The sequence below is a fragment of the Necator americanus genome, chromosome II, assembly GCF_031761385.1.
Source record: "Necator americanus strain Aroian chromosome II, whole genome shotgun sequence".
Lineage (NCBI taxonomy): Eukaryota > Metazoa > Nematoda > Chromadorea > Rhabditida > Ancylostomatidae > Necator > Necator americanus.
Genome location: NC_087372.1, coordinates 17,626,410 through 17,646,653, shown reverse-complemented (window position 1 = coordinate 17,646,653; position 20,244 = coordinate 17,626,410). Strand labels below are relative to the sequence as shown.

Here is a 20,244-nt window from a genome sequence, read left to right as displayed (position 1 = left end):
AGGTATCTATCAGCATCGTCTCAAACGTTGGGGTGCTTTTATGACCACCCTTATCATGTCGGAAGCTAGACCAAATGGGTGCAGCGCTCATTCTTTTTCTTCCAATCGCATAAATTTATGTTTTACAACCTAAGAGTTTACAGATCTCTTCTCCTCCAATTTCTTGCAACAGTTTCACTCGTGAAAAGCGAGGAAGGCGCCACGCATTTCTATGGCTGTCGTCACCTTACAGTTGTGCACCTTCTGTGCAGTTATTCTCATTATGCGTGTTTTTTTTCTCAGGGGAGAAGGTAGTTAAACGGCTTTTAAATCTTTAGAGAGAATGTTAACCAGCGTAACAATTGCAACGAAGAGGACAAGATTTACTTCATAAGAGTTGGTCAGTGTGCCAATGCTCCTATCGCTCATTTCGAGTTGGTCGTCACTGTTGATATTCATTCGTTGAGAATAACAGTGGCCAGTGCAGCCCGACTACATGACTAATTGATCAAATACACATCTGTTGAGTCCAACCTTCGGGTATCGGAGGCGCTTTGTTCGATCCAAAACACAATATTTAGGAACTCAACTTAAGATGTTCTCACATGGTTTTGAACATAACACGAAATTCTGGGTGCATCAAAGTGTTGATCTGTCATGAATGGGTTCGTATCGAGTTGTAGCAACATTGTACCCTACTTACTCGCAAAATCGATTTTGTTTTTATTTCAACATGATAGACAATGATTAAACCGTGTACTCAGACCTGGTTAAAAAGCACAGGTGGGAATTTACAAGTTCCCTGGAAAGGGATCCTTGCGCTACCTGCGCAAAAACCTTTACTGCAACATTCCCCACATATGTTCCACTGTACTCCTTTGTTTCGAAGATGTCATAAGACAGATTAAAACCACATTAATGTGATCAACCTTACTGCTAAGGAATAGAGCCGATGACCGGAGCAGAAACGATCCTACTTCTGCCATTTTCATCGATCACCAATCGTTGGTTCAATCCCAAGAGATCTCTCAACTTCAGCATCGATATCGAATTTTCTGAATTTTGTTGAAAATTCATATTGTTGGGATCTCTTTCGTCTCCTTCTTCTGGGATTTCTGGTGTTCTCCTATTTGCATTTGCTTTTTTTCTTTGACAAATCCTTTTACAGGAGTACCAGAGTATAAGAAGGATTTTATAATCACGACAGCAATAATAAAGTAATATTACACCACTTTATTGTTTCTAAATCACCCGCAGTTCTTTATGTGCACTCTATCTTGTTACATTAAATGTTCATACTGTCTTGTTGTCGAATACTTGCTTTGGAGGATGCTGCGCAACAATTCCCATCGATTTCTGCTTTTGCTCTCGCTTCAGTCCTAAACTGTGCCCACTCAAGTGCTCCCAACCATCAATGAATCAACGATTCTTTTCTCTGTCAAACATGATTACTCCAGTACGAGTAGGTCCAAAAATAAATGGCGATTTCAAGGTTGGGCGTCGTCAAAAACAGAAAAGGTTGGGTTCTGTGACGCACAGTAGGGACAGAACGACATGAAGCACGTACGCAATTGCGTACGCGGCTTCTCTCGAGGCGCTTCGGTGGAGCGCAGCTGCCAGGAACGTGGTGAAACTCTTGCTGGCACCATCCATCGCTGCAGTTTGGGACGATCCCACCTCGGTTCCAACTGCTGCCTCCACCGCGCCGTTTCGAGCGCGTACGCAAATGCACCCCAACTGCGCTTCTGATTCATGTCGTTTTGACCCCACCATACTGAGATTTCAACGTGAGAGAAGGCACCAACTAGTCGGCGTTTCTCGAATCACACCATGGGTTCGGGAGAGGCAGACCTTTCTGTAAAGCAACGCAAAGCAGTATCAGATATCGTAAACACTGCCCACGCATCTCTACTACAGAAGACAAGACGTTATGAAGGGGCCCGGCATTCGATAACAGTTCAAACTGTATCTGCAGTTTTGGACTTTCACGGTTTTGGTGCCATCTGAAGGAAGTCTTGAGGGAACTTGTTGCTGATAGCGCTGGAAGATGCAGAAGCAATTTTTGGTACCTCAATGCATCACCACCAACTTCTTTGATGAGAGCGGTACAAACCAACTTTCTAAACTCTGTGAAAAAATCATCTCAGAGTCAGGGACTTGTACTGACAAATTCCAATGTACATCCTTCTTAAACAGGATTTCTTCAGAAAGAAAGGTTCCTACTGCTCACTTCTGAGACGTCTTCGCATAACTGTGATCGCTCGTAATTAGTTCTTGTTAAAACTTTCTATTTCTTAATTTCTGACTGCGTGTTTCTTTAAGTAAGCCGTTTTTGATTCGTTTTTTTAAGCGATGATGGTTCTACTTGATTTGGTGTATTTTGGACTCATCAAAAAACTGAAACAGTTTATCTTTTTCGAACCTTTCTCTCATCATAAGTCCACTATTCTCAACCAAATTCGCGCTGAGTTTTTTTAACAACTTGTCTTCTTAATTCCTATTGATGTCGCTTCGCTTGATCAGTATTCACTAATGCATATGCAAGCAAGCAAATTTAACTTCCCTGAAGTTTGAATACACTGTCAAAAGCATGTGAATAACGTTTTATCAGATTTGCTCTTTAATATAGCACAAGTACCACTGAAGAATCCATCCTTTTCTTGTTTACATTGATCAGTCGACTGCGATCGATTGATCTATACACTGATAGGCGGGCCATCAAAGCACTCTTAACACTTTGAAAGTAAAGTAAGAAAGAGGAAAGCATTGATGAGGCTAGAACCTAGCCTAGCATCACAATGGACTTCTGTGGTTCAACACTATTTATTTTTTTCTGTACATTTGTTGATGAACACGCAAGCAGCGGACATCAATACATTCTTGGGAAATAAGAGTCACTAGCTTGAAAGTGCATAAGCAAATACTAATTTGCGGACACATTCATTTGTATTCACAAATAATGGCACCTTTGTGGCGTTTTTGAATTTTGAACCTAGGAAATCGACTTGAATTCAACGTAATTCTTTCTTCGCGAGAAAAATGGGTTATTTCAATGGAAACAATTTTGTAGAGGCTGCGTAAATCAGTCTGTGAAAACTTTCTTCGAACTTTCTTCTAAATTTGTTGCTTGAAAACTACGACCATCTATCATCCAATGTGAGGCACCTAAATCGTAAAGAAAAGAAAGACGACAAGAACAAAAAAAGTAGAATTGAAGTTGATCGCGCTCTGACTGTGATCTACATCCCTAAGCCCACCTATTCGCGGGAAGGTCCCAACATCGTCAACTTCGTGGCATGCTGTTTTTAATAGAGGATTAGTTCCTCGTCGTGTTCTGTCTGAATTGAAATTTATACGTCTACGTTTTCCAGGATCCTTCGCACTGGTTGTATGGTGCTCAGTAGTTTATTAGAAGAACATTCCAGCAATGACTGACTATCAGGACATGATACATCCCGGCGAAACGAAGGCCATCGATGAGGACTGGGACAATGAGAGCATAAGCTCGACCGAAACGGTGGAGGTGCCCAACTGTTCTGAAAGGTTTTCGTTAATATGAATGGTTCATTAGGACAATTATGAATAAAATAAAAGTTCTCAGGGTTTCCGAAGTGCGGGTGTTTCAGACTTCGTGGCTTTTTCGTACGTTTACTTCTTTCCTTTCTTGTTATTGGAGCATGCGCTGGAGCTTTGATATGGTCGTTTGTCAACGGTGTGTTTGTTCATTTTTTACGTGAGAGTTACATGTATAACAATGTACTGCACCCAACGAAACCATCTGATCCTTTCTGCAGATCTTCCTCGATCTCATCGGTACTATTGCAGTTCTCATTAGTTATTCCTTATATTTCTGGTGTGATTGTTGCAGGAAAAACTGAGTTATTGGGAGTTTGAAAGTCCAAAACATTTACATCATTTTCGAAAAACCTATTTTAGTTCTGTATTATATTTTATTATGAGTTGTAGTAAGGTGTCTGAGAGTTTTTTTTTTAGGTGAGGCAGGGATCAACACAAATATCCACGAAAGAAACGCATCAGCGAATTTTTCCATTTTCGTTGACGAATATACAGTGAAAGAGGGGATTTATTCAGTTACATTTCGTACTCCAGACTCTACCAAAGGCGGTTTGGAGGTATAAACATGCAGTGATTTCGTCTTTTTTTAAATTAAGTGTCTGCGACCGGAAAGAGCGCTATTGGAAGGATCCGAGAGCAGCTATTGAAGTGCAAAAATTAGTGTCCTCCCTGCAATAGAACATTGCAAAAGCGACAATTGGGCAACGGTCTGTCACAGTCATCTATTCGTAGCTTCTCTTGAAATGTAAATCTCGGAGCATGTTATGTATATATAATTAGGCTACAATCTTAGAGATCTATAAAGAAAAAACTGGCTAATTGTAGAGAACGAAGTAGGAAGTTAGCAAATATCTGCCAAAACACAATACTTGCAGCATAGCCTAATATGACGAGAAGTCACAGTTGGAGAAGTGTTAAGTGACAAAAACTTGCACATTCCATCAAAACATCAAAAAGTAGTTGAATTCAGGCAAGGTAAAAGCGTTGACTTATTACGTTTCCTTACTTTTGCGATTTTGATTGTTGTGCAAGAATGCGCGTCGTATTTATGTTTTCTTGTTATGCCAACGAGGTTTGGGTGAAACATTTCCGTTGTCCTGACACCAAGGTGAATGAGATAGATAGAAAGACAACTGACGTTTGACTTTCTATCTATCTCTTTCGCCTTGGTGACAATCTTCAAGAAGGCGGTGGTTCACCAGCCCCGCTAGTCGGTGAGACTGGTCAGTTTGTTTTCCTTTTGAAGTCTTGCGTGGTGTGCTTAGAACAATATCGAGGTTTGGCGAAAAGAGAGGAGTTTGAAGGATGGGATATGCATGGCATCAAAGACCTCGAACCATTTTCAGGCCTTCTATAGGGACGAGTTCGTCGAGACGTCAGACCAATAAAAATGTTCCACCTAAACCTCGTTGGCATAACAAGAAAACATAAATACACTTCCAAATGCCGAGGCTTCAAGAAGAGAAGACTTGGAGAATGTGCGTCGTCTTTACCTTGAACTTTTATTGCAAGAAAACGGGTTACCAAAACAAGCAATAAAGTCGTAAATAATCGTGACAAAATGTAGACTTCTTTTCGAAATTTTTATTGCATATGGATAGACGGACTTTGTTGGTAGAGTAAAAATGCCGAGGCTTTGGAAAGCCCACTGTTCATCCTTTTTCCTTTTATTTTTTTCTCCTTTGCACAGTCATTCCTCTGCTAAATGCAGTTGTAATTCGATGAACCTTTGGAACACATAAATTACTTCAAATTAAAGCCGTTTTTCAAAATCTTTCAATGTTCTTGCATAGGGTTGCAGTTACTTTCACCATCGCAGTACTTCTACTAAACGCGATTTTTTTTTCAAAATTGCCAACATATCAAACAAGAAACTCTCTTATAGCCGGTTATTGCAGACTCCAAAAGTGTTTCCCTCTTTCTGGTATCAGGACAACAAGAATCAGCGACTTGTACATCAGGTATAAACAGCGTTTATTACCTTAAAATAAACTGGATCCTTTGCCTTTGATGTTTGTCTCGTAAGAGTGCGATCTGTTAGGATTTGCTTGAGAGAGTGTGACTGAAAATCTTACATCAAAAAATAAAGCACCAGTTATTCATTATTCGCCGCCAAAAAAAACAGTAGCCGCTCTTTTTTTTCACGCTACGTAGACTAGGAATTCCACGACAACGATCGACCTCTAGATAATATACGAGAAAGCTTAAGAGAACTTCAGTACAAGCGTCTTGCTATCATGATATATAATAACGAGCTTAGTCCATGTGTGTGTGTGTGTGTGTGTGTGTGTGTGTGTGTGTGTGTGTGTGTGTGTGTGTGTGTGTGTGTGTGTGTGTGTGTGTGTGTGTGTGTGTGTGTGTGTTTGTGTGGGTGTGTGTGGGTGTGTGTGTTTGTCTGTGTGTCACGAAATTCGAAAATGATGGTGCGACGGGTCCACCGGCGCCAGATACCTATAGAAGGGGATGCGACGGATTCACCGCGGAACCTATAGAAGGGGGGGGGGGGATTGGCCAGCCAGATACCTATAGAAGGGTTGCGACGGATCCACCGGCGTCGGATTGGTGTGCCACCTTTATCCAGTATTCCGATATCAAAAAGAGGTGCGACGGGCCCACCGGCGTCAGATACCTATAGAAGGGGGTACGATGGGTCCACCGACGCCAGATACCTATAGAAGGGGTGCGACGGGTCCACTGGCGGCAGATTGGTGCGCCGGCGCCAGATACCTATGGAAGGGAGTGCGACGGGTCCAACGGCGTCGGATTGGTGCGCCGGCGCCAGATAGCTATAATATAGGGTGCCACGGGTCCACCGGCGTCGGCTTGGTCCGCAATAACTTAGTGTGCATGACGCAAAAGATAAATGGTTGGAGCCTTTCCATAACCCTGACCACTGGGCGCTTTGCTCTTCACCTTTATGACTCCTCCGCGTGCCTATTTCCTTCTTCGTTCGCCTCAAGTTGGTAGCACGCCGTTCTCAGAAAGTGGAAATACGCATGCAAACGGATGCTTAAATAGTAGCAAGATGTTTATGTGATCTGACGTGGAACGTTATCTTTATCGGTAGGATGATGTCTTTCACGTCATTTTATGGTAAAACATCATTCTGTGATAACTTTTAGGAGAAATCAGGAGGAACACCCATACTTCGAGTAATGCTTTCAAACTGTATCTATATTATTCTGGCATTGAGGGAGTGTTTGTAACTGATGGTCGAATATTCTCCAAATCCAAAACTCCATAATCTTTCGCCTTAATTTACAATATAAAGAAGAGAAGGAAAGCATTGTTAAGAAATACAAATCTAATTTTATGGAAAACACCACTACTATTAACTTGCATTGATCAGTCAAGGGGAGCGACTTCCCTCTACGAAAGATGGGCTAGAGGTGTAGATCACGACTATGAACGCGATAACGCTCAATTTCTCCTGCCTTGAAGAACGATGTATTCAGTTTTTCCCACGAGGCAACTAGTAAAGTGCCACATTTGCGAGCACAAGTGTACATACGTGTCGCGGCTGCCGGCAAACGGTCAATCAGTCGGCTGCTGACGATGAAAGAAAAACGTGGAGTCAGTCTTTTGATGAAATTTCACAGAATCACTTCTTTCATCTGTGGTCGATTTTGTGGTGTCTGTCACACTTTTGAATATTGTCACTTCCTTTTCGGTTCCTGAAGCCTTTGGCTATAAATCTAGATAGATGTTGGTTTCTGGGATTGATTTCCACGAATAAACGTGGGCAACACTTACCTTTTGCTTAGTGCAGATTTTCCTTTTCCAGATAGACGTGAACACTATAATATATGCTTACAGTAACTTCTCATTCTGGGTCAGATACAACAATGGAGTGATTTCCGTTAGTAGCTCGTTCTTTTTTGTCACATCGCATCTAGTGTCTGATTCCAATGTTCCAGCGTTGCGATTTCGATGCGTCCACAAATTACTTGAGCTATATCAACCGACTAGGGCTGATACGCTTGCAGCGGCAGCACTCTGCCATTGTAAGTTCTTCTTTGCTGCCTTTAATCTCGGCAGACATAGAAATATAATCAGGAACAAACCTATCATCACAAGGAAGTCTTTGTTTACGATGGCGATCCAGACAGTGTGCTTTTGCAAGGCTCATCTCAGACTGCGTTCCTCGTCACTGCCTACGCAGATGCTCAGACTGGTTTGTTTCAGTTTTGTCATAGCAAGGTATTAGCTAAAGAAATTTTGACAGTTAGGATTGCGAATGCCTTTCTGAATGAACCTAATTCATTTTCTGACGTTCATTTAGGAGATATTGTTGTGAACGCTTCGCCCAACGAAAGATGGTAGAATTTGAAAGAAAATAGATTTAGCAAGAAAGAGTAAAGTTCGAGATTTCTTTGTTGGTGTCCGCCAGAAGAATTGTATTCCTGCCAGTTCTGAAGTGTTCTTTCTGAAAGGACTGATTCATATTTGCAAAAAAAAAACGATAGCAGAAGAAAGCAAAAAAGAGCAGAAAATGGCAAAATTCTTCTCCAGGATAAGGCACGTCGCACTTCTTCATCTCGCCTCTGATCTCGCACATTCCAAAATTTTCCCAATTACAGGCTGAGCCCCATGCATAATGTAATTCATTTGCACACATTATTCTGCATGCATCATTCACCACAGATTTCTAGACAGCACAGCAGCATTTCTAGACGAATCAACCGTCCGCTACCCCAAAAAGAGAAGACGAGGAGGGGAGGGGTTGAAATGTGTGATCTCTCCAAAGGTAGTGCATCACGAACTTGACGCAATGCGGAAATCGCAGGGAACTCGTAATTTGGGTTACAGATTACGGAACCCAGGGTGGCTCCGCTTAACTTCCCTTAATCGTCGTAAAAAAAAACGGCGTGAAAGATAGAATGCGCTAACGCTGTGCACCCGCATCCAAGTGCAAGCGGGTGAAAATCAGAGATGATTTTTCACCAGCCTATCCAAATGAAACCAATGAATAGAGTGTTCTAACGCACCTCGCAAGGACATACTCCGTTCCCGTCGTTTTTCTAGGCTTGCAATTCCAAAATCAGAACAACAGCTGTTCAGTTTTTTGACGGTGTTTTAATTTTGGCAGTCCGGCACGTCACTAAAACAGATTCACATCCTACACCAACGAAGTGAAATTGCTTCTCTCCGCGTCGAATCAGGAAGAGAAAACGATTTTGTGCTTGTCTCTTGTACCTTGTTGTTTCTTAACTCTGTAACAATCATTAATAGCCAATTTGAATTAGTACTATTATTGGGACAGATAGAAATCATTTGAGAAGGCTAGATATGTTCCATCTCTTATAAATGAGGTTCCTTCCTTGGAATAGCAGTACAACATTGAGTTTTAATTTATCCCTCTTTTCTAGCAACGACTCGCTCATCTTTCAGGTGCGCTACTTGGTTGGGACACTTTCTTCTCGTCGAGCTCTTCTACAGATTTGTGCCAGTTATCATATTGGTATGACAGTATGATTCCATCTTCTCCTAACTCGACTTGGTTCGATCCACCATCACAATGTGAACCATCTGGGATTCGTTCAAATAGAGTGCCCATTTAACCTAAGAAGAACGAAGTTTCCCGGATCAAACAACATGCACAAGTGTCTTCCATCATGTTTGGTTGTTCATGCCTAATAAATAATGTGCCTTAAATATGTTACATAGGTTGCATAGTATAGACACTAGTACTGAGAAAAGTCTTCTGGTTCTGAAGAAACATCTGTGTTTTCTTGGATCACTCTGGGAATGGAAGCACAATTTTCTAATTGAAACAGGTGCACAATCATCTCTCTCATTATTTATATGAAAAGAAGTAGAAACGGAACAAGAAGGACACCGAAAAACCTGTGAAGCGTATAAGACTAATCTTGATTGTCTCAGTGTGAAGAGCTTTAATCGCTATTTATCTACAGCGCAAACCAGGATGGAAGTTTTGCTTGGACTAAGGGAACGCCAGATCCTGTCCACTCGTATTAAATTCATTCGGAATCTTGTGAATGCTTTGCGAATTATTCTGAGCATCGCCAGCGTCTACCGTGAATTTTTCGCTGTTGCGACATATTCATTCACTAAAGGATCAAATGACAACTAGCAGGTGATCATTCAATGGTCGCCGAAAAGTTCGACTTTCAATACATTAATACATTAATTTTTAATAAGCTGTGGAGGAGGTTGTTAAATAATTTTATTGACTAACGTTTCGGCGAAATCGCCTTCTTCACAGCCTGAAATGGTCAACTCAATTTACAATCTAAACGATCAAATCTCTCCACAACTAAACAGACAAACTCTAAGCCTACTTTTTCAACCACTGATGTAGCGGCTCCTCACCCTGGATCGGACACGTCTAGCAAGAGTCGCTGACTGATTGATCACAAGCTCGAATGGTTCGAATGTCCCATTCGGATCAGAAAAGCCATCTGAGTCAGCGGTGGTTCAGTTGTTCGTTAGATGCCACGTGAATAAGCCTCAAACTTGGGTAATTAAACCTTTATTTATCACGTACAATATACACGAATATCCGAGGCATGTTATGTTATTATATAAGGCACGGTACATGACAAATGCAAAGTAATAGGCGTGATATAATAATACACACACAGAAATGCATAAACAGAAATGCAAGCATCATAAAAAGGGAGGCAAAAATATGTTAGCACACTTGGGTTCACAAGAAGGGAGGCAAGAGTAAAGGAGATGCTTTAGACGAATGCTCGACTATGCTATGAGCAGTAAACACTCTTGGACCGTTTATATACGGTCCAAGTTCTTTGTCTGCTGTCGGCACAGTGTTGCTCTCGCAATCTGATTGTGCTCGAGTAGTTTTTGCACACCAGATGCGCCAGCTGCGCGAGAGTGCAACTCTCATTCATTGCCTGTTATTCAAATGCTCTTTGTTTGAGCATACCCACCGAGCGTAAACATATTTTTCTTACTTCTTCATTTTTATTATCTATGGTCACGTTTGTGACACCATCCGAGGTATGGTGGAAGTTCCCGCGTTATTCGAGAGGCATTCGCCCCTTTACTCCGTTTCACTTAAGGGTTTTTTGCTTGGATCCAACATGCCTTTAGCGATTTTCGAGCCAATGTGTTAGATTATGTTTATGACTATAATTATTTTAGATTATTACGCCAAGATCTGAACTCTGATATTAAAAGTAGCTCTGTCGTCCTTTCATGTTCTATGGGTGCCTAACACGAATATGTTGATTAGTTTCCTCTCTGTTCATCCATTTCAAATAAAGATAGCTGCGATTAACAATATATTCCGCACGGCAAAACTTGCAGTGGGCTTGATGAGAGAGGATAGAATCTTTAATTTTGGCTCGCAAAATTGCTGTTTGTAATGGTTATGAAATCCGAATATTTGAAAGAAGAAGAAACCGAAGTGTATGAGCACCACACTTGGAAACCTCCACCACAGATGAGATACCTTTCTTTTTTCCTTACATCTCCGATGAAACTGAACACTACTATTAGGTGGTGTCTGAGGATATCAGACTTAGATAGCTCCGTTTCGATATCAGCACTACCATTGGGTGGTTTCTCAGGATATCAGACTTAGACGTAGATAGCTCCGTTTCGGTCGTTGAAATACGACCGAACAATTTGAAACGTCATCTAGTTCGGAGTCGTTTGTACGATATCATCTGTACAACACCGAACTGTATTATTTGTCCCACAGGTACACCCCTTGAGATCCGGTGTAATCAACTTGATTTCTCACACGAACTTTGACGACGAGTATGCCGGTGAAACGCCACGACCGCTATGTGTCCGCATCCAAGAGCACGTGAATGGAAAGAATAGGTTACGAGAATGGACATATTTAGGTGCCCTTAGAACACAAAAATATGACGGAGCAGATTTGAAAATCAGGGTCCAAATCTTAGCGCACGAATCTAAAATGTTGGCTCGAAAATCGTTGGATGCATTTCAGATCTAAGCCAAAAACCCGTAAATGAAGGGAGAACCGTTGTCTGTCGATGACGCAGGAACTCGCACCAGATCATCTCGGATGGTTCTTCTGATCCGAATAAGGCATTCGAACCATTCGACCTTGTGATCAATCAGTCAGCGGCTCTAGCTAGACGTCTCCTATCCAGGTTGAGCAGTCAGTTTTTCTATGTCAGTGGTAGAAAAACTAGGTTTAGAGATTGTCTGTGTAGTTGTGGAAAGATTTGGTCGTTTAGATTGTAAACTGAATTGACCATTTCAGGTGAATGCCAGCGGAAGCAACTATCCTCGAGCAACTATCCTCGTTACGCGACGGTTAACTGCCTGCGGAGATAAGTGTATGGGTTGGCCACTATTATGTGACGGAATGACATTTTCCTCATATTGATTTCGTCATGTACACCCCTAAGCACATAACCTACTTGTAAAATGTTTGAGGAAAGCAGTGGATACGGCAACGCTTTGTTTCGTCATTTCTTGTCGAACAAGAAACTTGAGAACACTCGATACCAGAGGGCTGTTCGAGCGAGACACCAAGTTTCGTAAGTTAGGGAACAACGAGACACAGATCGAGACGGTTGGGCAGAACTATGTTCAAAGACGACGCGCCTCATCGAAAATGCGGTTACCGCGTCCGAAGATAATTTGGCGTCCACGACTGAATCCAGTATAAAGATATATCCTTTCTGCCCATTTATTTTTTATATTTATTCTTTTTATTCATTCCTATTAAAAAAAACCGCTCTCGCAAAAATCTCGACATTAGCCACGGCTTTAGCCTATGTTTGGAAAGAGACTGGATGAAGCTAAAGGCAGTAAACAACAAAACTGACGATGTTACGGTTTTTGAAATAAAAGAGAGAGTGCAAGTGCTTATCACTAGTGTGAACGCGATAACGCTCAATCTCCCCTTCCTCCTCTGTAATTGTCTTCAAAAAACAGCATAGAAAACGAGCATGCTCGTTAAAAGCATCAATAAAGCTTTCCTACCTGTTAAGTATACGTGTCAAGTAGAGACCGCAGCCATGTGTATCGTCGCTGTCAAAGAGTGAAAAACTGAGAAACTGCTGACACAATTTTTCGCGTTCGAGTGCAATACTGTCACTGTTGGCCGATCGTCGTAGAAAACGAATCGCGGGCGGTGCGCTAGTAGAAAGGTGTGCGTTATTAGGTACCCATCTGAAACGCAGGATTAGTCTAGCCTTCACTGATCAAAAGAAATTAAAAGAATCGGTGCAGAAGTAATACGCGTTTTTCATTGCCTTATCTCCACGACAAATTTTTCCGGTTACACTCATTTCCAATATTGGAATAGCGGCTATTAGTGCCGAAGTGATTTTGAACGAGAATCAGTATTTGGTCAGTACCAAGACTTAGAAAATAGTATGTCCAGACAGGATTTTCATTGAACTTTTCTCTACGAGTTTATGCAAGGCAGGTCTGCAGCGGAGACAGCTCGAAATAACAACTGTTTGGGGTGAGGGAAGCACTACCGAATCCACGGTACGCCTTTGGTTCAAAAGGTTTCGATGTAGGGATATGAGCTTCGAAGATAAGAAAAGTCGCGGCCGCCCTTCTGAGGTTGATGATTACCTACTGAAAGCAAATCGTTGGAGATGATCCATTTGAAACAACACGAGAGGCGACCCAACAACTAGGCGTCGACCACTCAACAGTCGTCATCACATACACATACACATACACATACACACACACATACACACAAGTAATTAAGTGGATACGGAATTAAAGAGTAGTCTCGCTAAATAAACTGTGTCCTCTGGATGCTTTTAAATCCTTCTAAATCCTCGGACTCTTGCATTTGTAGGGGTCGTTTTGCGTCTCGCTTTCTTTGCGCAGATTTTAGGTGGAGTATTCGTATGCGGGATGGGAGACTATGGAGAGGGGGGGGGGGGGTGATTCCGTCCATTTCTTCTTAATTGCCGCAAAAAACCGCCCGGAAGATGCGGCGCCGCACAAGGCTAGCGCGCTCCAATCGAACTCCCTATACAAAATAGTGCGCCAGAACGCCTGAAGCCGTATCTTCCGGGCTGTTTTTTACGGCAATTAGGAAGAAATCGACGGAATCATCCCCCTCTCCGTAGTCTCCCATCCAGTATACGAATACTCCACCTGAAATCCGTACCACCTCAGATTCGTGGGGTGATGCCTTTAAAACTCATCTGTTTCCATATTTGATTCCATTGAACTAATCTGAGGACTTTTTTTTCCTCCTTGATCTCTACTTAGCGTGCAAGTTGGTCTGCAACAAACAGTGTCTGATGATGGTGCACCTAGACTATCTTCGCCTCATCGTGTGAACTCATCAATGTCTGATACAAATCATATCATAGAATATTGCGAATACATGTTGCTGCAGGAACTGCTAATCATTTCCAATCCTTAGATACAAATGGTAGGATGTCGATCATTTCCAAATTGCTATATCTCAGAGTCGGCTTCCCACTACTATACTTAAGTTCGAGTATTAATTTCGACATAGTGCAGAGTTTGGCGCCACTGTCTTCACTTTGAATGGCGACAGATAAGAATATTCCTAAAGCGGCCAAGTTCGTTCTCGGTGGATCAGCAGGGTAAGCCTATAAAATTCCATTATGTTTAGCGTGTGCTACCTTTACACCCAAAAGTGCAATGTAGACTCTAAAGAACTTTCGTTTCCGGACTTCAACACTGTGAAGTTTTGGCTATATTCGTAGCAATTAGATCACAGATAAGTGAATTGGTTGACCGACTTTGAAAGACTCTAAACCTAAACCTGCCATTCTCAACATTTTATGCGGCCAATATTAAGGCGTAATTCATAGAAAAAAAGCGAAATTTAGTTAAAGGCACCACATCACGAAATTGACTATGTTGGAGTCTTCCAACACAGACAATCCACGAGCGAGTAGTCGAACAACAATAAAGTTTCCCCAGCAGCTTATTCAGCAACTTAAGAATCTGAGCGTGTATAAGTGTTGCGCGTTCTAACGTAGTTTGTGCGAATGAAGGCAGTTTCCGTTTTCCAGAACGAATGTGAGACGTTGAGCATGGGCAAACTCAGACTCGTAATCTGCAACCCGAGGTCTACATTTTCCCACAGTTGCCTCAACATCTTCAATTTCGTAATATGCTGCCCTTAACAATCATGACTACAAAGACTGCTGAAACGGTCAAAATGTCGGGTATCGACCATACAAAGTTCTTGAAGTCACGGTAATTCTGCCGATTGAACATTGTGGAGCGCAATTTCTTAATTTCTCACATATATGGATGCAAACATAGATGAGTAGTAGTAGAATCAGTCTAAAAATTAATCAAGCACCTCCAAATTCTTCTGGACATATCTTCACTCGCGATAATCGATGTATTAAAATTTGATGTTTTAAATAGAGCAAAAGCTGATAATACATTAAAAAAGTATTCAATTCTAAATTCCGATCTATTTTCTCATCATCAGAAGAAACTGTCCCCTTCTTTTTGAACAACTAACAGAGCGTGACAGAACAACATAAAATTATTTGTACATCATCCTACAGGAAAGGTGAAGATCTCACATCAGACTATGTAAACTGGTAGTTGCAATATGGGCGGCCGTGTGTTATCATCTCTGAAAACATGTGAAGCATACACGATAGAAGGAGAGCACAGTGAAGTAAACATAAGAAAGGTTCATTCATAGGAAAGGAATGTTCATTAAGGTTAACACTAAACAGCAGCAGAAAAATCTGATTTCCAACTTCTTACGACCATATCCCTGCCCCGAGATATAGGTGTATCGAGGGTACGAACCTGCTTCTATTGTCCCAGGATCTACTTGTAATACAATTGGATCCCGCACGTCGGTCCGGCAAAAAGCCGTTACTATACTGCAGAATTCATCCTAGGAACATACGACAGTGGAGGGGCTACTGGAGCGGGTTTCTACACGTTAATGTCACGAATATGGCAATGAACATCGACCATCGACATTTTCAAACACCAGACGACCCAGATAGTACCTTCATGGATGAGAGGATGTGAACCTTGCAGCAGCAACCACCTTGAACAACAGCTTTGACTATCTTCGTCGCTATTCTCCAACATCAAGCAAAAAGGAGAGGAACCCACAAAGTTCACAAAATGATCCTCCAGGAACATCAACCGGCTTTTGGGAAGACACCGCAATAATTACCAATTATTCAAGAGATGTGTTTCAACGACAATAGTTGGACTAGAGCTGTGAGCGAGTGGACAACGCCACGATATCAAACGCTCTCCATCGAAAAGTATTGACATTGGCTCGCGACTCAGTTAAGATGAGAACCATGAGGTGGTTAGATTCACCTCTAGACTTTGTGGTATAACGAGCAAGAACTTTTAGACCCTTTCTCCTATTGGTTTTTATGGTTTTTCATTATATTTCCGTATAATGGTGCAAGGATAATAGTGCATGGTAAATAATACAGAGGGAAAAATCTTTTAAAAACTTTCGTACTCTCACAGGACTTGACTAGTTGTTGCACCTATAAGGTGTAGAGCAAAACAAACTTCAGTGGAGCAGTTTATTTTCCTCTCCGGTGATCCACACGCTATTTCGCGGAGTTTAGCCAACTGTCTCCGATAGCGCTAGTCGTAGCTGACTGATTCAACTGACTCGCGCAGAGCCACTACCTGACGGCGCACCCAACTTAGCACTCCTCACTGCTCAGTGTAACTTAGACTTGAAGGCATCATCAACTGTTTCTTACGACTGTTTCTGTTGCAATGCGCAACGCTTGGTCCGCCCGTCCTGCGATTCTTCCGAATGGGTTTTCGATGAGTCGCATGTGAGGGCGCAAGGGTTGGCGCGCTGCAACAGGGGATGTCGTAAGAAACAGCGTTCCGGGGTCGTCCGCTTACACTGAAACGGGGAGAGATGAACGGAATCATCCTTTTCCCACAATCACATGGGTACTGCTCGCCGAAAACCCGTACCATCCCAGATTCGTGGGGTGATGCCTAAAAAGTGGAGCCTAGCCGTTGGCGTAACTATACATACGGCCAGTTGAACTATCTGCTGGAGAGGTTCACTACAAACCCATAAATACCTTCTTCGGAGTCGCGTCCAGCTGGATTTTCCGAAAACAAAATTGATAGTTCACATGGTCATCTAGCCGGTCGAAAAAATCTAACGTAATGTCTTTAACGACATGATAATATTTGGATTTTGAGAAATAGGACTTTTTGCAATCGCTTCACTCTTTCATTTCATCGTTTCACTGTTTTCGGAAAAAAGCAGGAGATAAAAGGTCACAAAAGCGGAGTGAAACTATGAGGTTTCTCTCCAAGCCTATTCGCTAAGATGTCATAGCATGGCACATCTTCATTATGATACAGAAAATTAAGGATGACGGCAGCAGCCATAGTTCAACCCCTCGACCTCCTCAAGAATCGCATGCAACTTTCGGGGAAGAGCGGTTTGTTAGATAGCTTCAAAAGTGTAATAATCAATCAGTAGACTAAGACCTTCAGGCCAGAAGCAATTCAAAACGAGTTTCCACGCTCTGAACCATGTCCTTCGAAACGAAGGCTTTTTTGCACTTTATAATGGGTTGAGTGCAGGTCTCCTCAGACAAGCAACATATACTACAACGAGGCTTGGAATATACACTTGGATGCTTGAAAGTTTCACCAAGTGATTTTTTCGACTTTATTCATTTAGATTACTCCAAAAGGATAGTAAGCGATTTTTTTTAAGGAAAGATAAGCCGCTGTCTTTTCCTGCAAAAGCATCATTGGGAATGGCTGCAGGAGCCTGCGGAGCGTTGGTGGGTACCCCTGCTGATTTAGCCCTGATCCGGATGACAGGTACGTCCTTCCAAGTGGCTTTAGTAGCCGCGCTGTCATAAACGTTTTCTATGAAAGGCGATGGACATTTGCCACCTGAACAGCGCAGAAACTACAAAAATGTCATTGATGCGTTATTTCGCATAGCTAAAGAAGAAGGAATTCTCACGTGGTTCCGAGTAGGTTTTTGAGGCAATAAAACAAGTCTGTTCTTCCCGATACTACTCGCAACATTTTAGGGTTGTGGACCAACAGTCATCCGAGCAATGGTAGTAAACGCAGCACAGCTGGCAACGTACTCCCATGCAAAGCAATTGATTCTTGCAACAAAGAGAGTTAAAGATGGTAATTAAGATCTTTTTGTTATAATAATTCGCAACGAGTTGAGTAATTTCAGGTATTTTCTGTCATTTTCTAGCCTCAATGATTTCGGGTCTGGCAACCACTGTTGCTTCTATGCCAGTTGATATTATAAAGACTAGGTTTGGTTTCGAAAACTTTGCAATATTCGGGAATTTTTATCTTTATGGTTTATAATAGGTCGAATGTGCGGCTATATGACAATGAAATTGTTGTTTATTTCATGCACACTATTGAAAAAGCACATAATTTTATCGGAAACGTGATAACTTTTCCCACCTTTGTTGACTTAACTTTTGTTAACTTGATTTAAGTTGACGAACGTGCTCTATTTACAATAGAATTGTGTAAGAAAATCTCACGGAACACTGGTTCCAAATTGTTTATGTTTCCGCTACCAAACAAATGTAGAACTCTGCCTAGGCCTTTCCGATTGGTTCCGATTTTGATTTAAAAAAAAACTTTCGCGCAGCTATTTCGTACTTGGGTAATGCACATGATGACTATCTGAACATCACATCAATCCACGTGGAGTGAATTCCCTTTTTCTTGGTGGACCACAAGTGAAACCCAAAGTCTAGGACAACATGGCTCTTTCCTTGAGCTTCACCTATGCTGCCCAGATACGCACACAGATACTGACAGTAGATTTCAATGATACTGAAAATTAATTTCGTTGGTTAGCACAAGTAAATCAGGTGCGTGAAAATGAGTCATATTTGCACAATTTTTTCTACTGAAGGGGCCGCGTATACGAGTCTGATTGCTACCTGCACCTGTGGCCCTGTTTTAACTAAACGCAATCAGGCGTTCGAGTGTACGCATTGGGAACGTACGAGCTATATAACCTGCACTGTTATATGGAGAAGGATTCCCATACATTGCAAAAAGGTGCTGTCGCCCAGCACACCGCCAAAGCCCATAACTGAAAGGTCAACTGCCTGAAAGGAGCATGGAATCTTTGGCAACAACCATTCGTTTCGTCACGTTGCAATGCCGAACACTATCGAGTGAACTCCAACAAGCTGCTCTATCCAGAATTCTGCGATATCTCTGTGTGCCTTTTGCTGCACTATAGGAAACAAGCATGAGAGATCGGCATGTCATCAGTATCGAAAATTGCACTATATGCCGCGGCGATGCTGATGAGAACAAAGTAGGTGGCTGCGCGATAGCTGTGAGGGACGATTACAAGATCCTGGTGGAGGAATTTCGCTCAACGTCGTCTAGATGCGCCTTTCTACGACTGCAGGATCGCAGTGGACTCTGGATCGTAAGTGTTCACGCAATTACGGAAACCTCTAAGGAACAGTAAGGACGCCTTCTATGATGAACTTAATGCCTAAAATGGTGTCTAAAATTCTAAGCCAGCAGGTGGTTACTGTCGGAATCGACGCAAATGCGAAGATGGGACTCGAACAGCAATCCGATGAGCTAGGAAAATGGTATTATTCAGCGGAGTGCACGTCGGACAACGGTGACCGTCTGGTCGACTTGTGCGAACAGACGGGCCTCATCATCGCTTCCACGTTTAAGAAGAATCATCTACTCCATCAGCTTACGTGGCAGGGGTAAACCCTTTTAACGCCTGAAGAGAGGCACAAACGGAAGATGAGGACTCTTAAGCTTCCGCTCGAGCTTCTGGCGAGGAACATTCCTCACTCAGATATCCGAAAATTTAGAGCTGTTTGAGACGTCGCGTTCGACTCTGACCACCGTCCAGTTCTCCTCAGCTTCGAGATACGGTTCCACAAAAGAAACCAGGAGTTCCTCTTCAACTGAAAATCGACATGGCAGGTCTGAAAGACGACGAATGCAGAACAAAACTCCGCCAACGTGTGTCTATTCATGTTCGAGTACGGACCAGGAAGAAGCTTAGCGATGCGGATTCCTTCACAAAGTGCATCCAGGAAGCTGCAAGGGAAACGCTCCCGGTTCTATTGCCGCGGAAGAAGTTTGCCTTTGCATCTGCGGAAACAAAATCCACGTACAATTCTGTATGTGTCGCGCGCAGCGCTGGTGACTTCAACCGGGAAAAGCGTCTTAGAAGGAAGCTGCGTCGTCAACTGCAACAAGACCGCGATAACGAGTGGACGTCGAGAGCGATCGAGTTTGGAAGGCGTGGGAGGACAGGAACCCGCGGAAAGTCTATGCTCTACTAAAACAGTACAGCGACAAAATGAAAAGACGTTCTCTTATCCTCAACACTGCCAATGGAGCAGCTGTCGGTGAAGCAACCCTTTCAATTTGGAGGGTACACTTCAAGACCTTGCTGAACCGGCTAGCACCGTCAGCCCCTGAACTCGAACACATTCATAGACCGACATACTCGGTTAACGAGGAGCCACCGACCGTGTCGGAGGTCCTGGTCTGTATTCAAAAAATGAAGAATGGAAAATCTGGTGGAGACGATGGGATTAGCGCAGAAATGCTAAAATATCTTCCTCTGTCTGGGATTCGTGAGATGACCAAGATTTTCCGTTCGATATGGATAGACGAAAGGATACTTGACTTGTGGAGACACGCTATCATAATTCCCCTCCACAAGTAGTTATCCGT

The 20,244-nt window shown here is 42.5% G+C and overlaps 4 protein-coding genes across 4 annotated transcripts; 3 read left to right on the top strand and 1 right to left on the bottom strand.

The window, feature by feature from the left end:
• Nucleotides 1–3,406: 3,406 nt before the first annotated feature.
• RB195_018225 (uncharacterized protein) lies at nucleotides 3,407–9,116 on the top strand (the record flags this gene model as incomplete). The annotated part of the gene is made up of 8 exons (XM_064185565.1): nucleotides 3,407–3,522; nucleotides 3,606–3,691; nucleotides 3,973–4,112; nucleotides 5,454–5,516; nucleotides 7,340–7,414; nucleotides 7,473–7,559; nucleotides 7,612–7,729; nucleotides 8,947–9,116. The coding sequence occupies 8 exons, from the start codon at nucleotides 3,407–3,409 to the stop codon at nucleotides 9,114–9,116; spliced, it is 855 nt and encodes a 284-aa protein (XP_064041446.1).
• A 633-nt stretch (nucleotides 9,117–9,749) lies between these two features.
• Nucleotides 9,750–10,426, bottom strand: RB195_018224 (uncharacterized protein; the record flags this gene model as incomplete). The annotated part of the gene is made up of 3 exons (XM_064185564.1): nucleotides 9,750–9,782; nucleotides 9,889–9,977; nucleotides 10,306–10,426. The coding sequence occupies 3 exons, from the start codon at nucleotides 10,424–10,426 to the stop codon at nucleotides 9,750–9,752; spliced, it is 243 nt and encodes an 80-aa protein (XP_064041445.1).
• Nucleotides 10,427–14,052: 3,626 nt separating this feature from the next.
• On the top strand, nucleotides 14,053–19,847 carry RB195_018223 (uncharacterized protein; the record flags this gene model as incomplete). Its single annotated transcript, XM_064185563.1, has 9 exons — nucleotides 14,053–14,111; nucleotides 16,885–16,955; nucleotides 17,011–17,173; nucleotides 17,237–17,346; nucleotides 17,404–17,504; nucleotides 17,565–17,670; nucleotides 17,723–17,807; nucleotides 19,053–19,256; nucleotides 19,409–19,847. The coding sequence occupies 9 exons, from the start codon at nucleotides 14,053–14,055 to the stop codon at nucleotides 19,845–19,847; spliced, it is 1,338 nt and encodes a 445-aa protein (XP_064041444.1).
• Nucleotides 19,848–19,864: 17 nt separating this feature from the next.
• Nucleotides 19,865–20,236, top strand: RB195_018222 (uncharacterized protein; the record flags this gene model as incomplete). Its single annotated transcript, XM_064185562.1, has 1 exon — nucleotides 19,865–20,236. One exon carries the CDS (start codon nucleotides 19,865–19,867, stop codon nucleotides 20,234–20,236), a length of 372 nt encoding a protein of 123 aa, XP_064041443.1.
• Nucleotides 20,237–20,244: the final 8 nt, after the last annotated feature.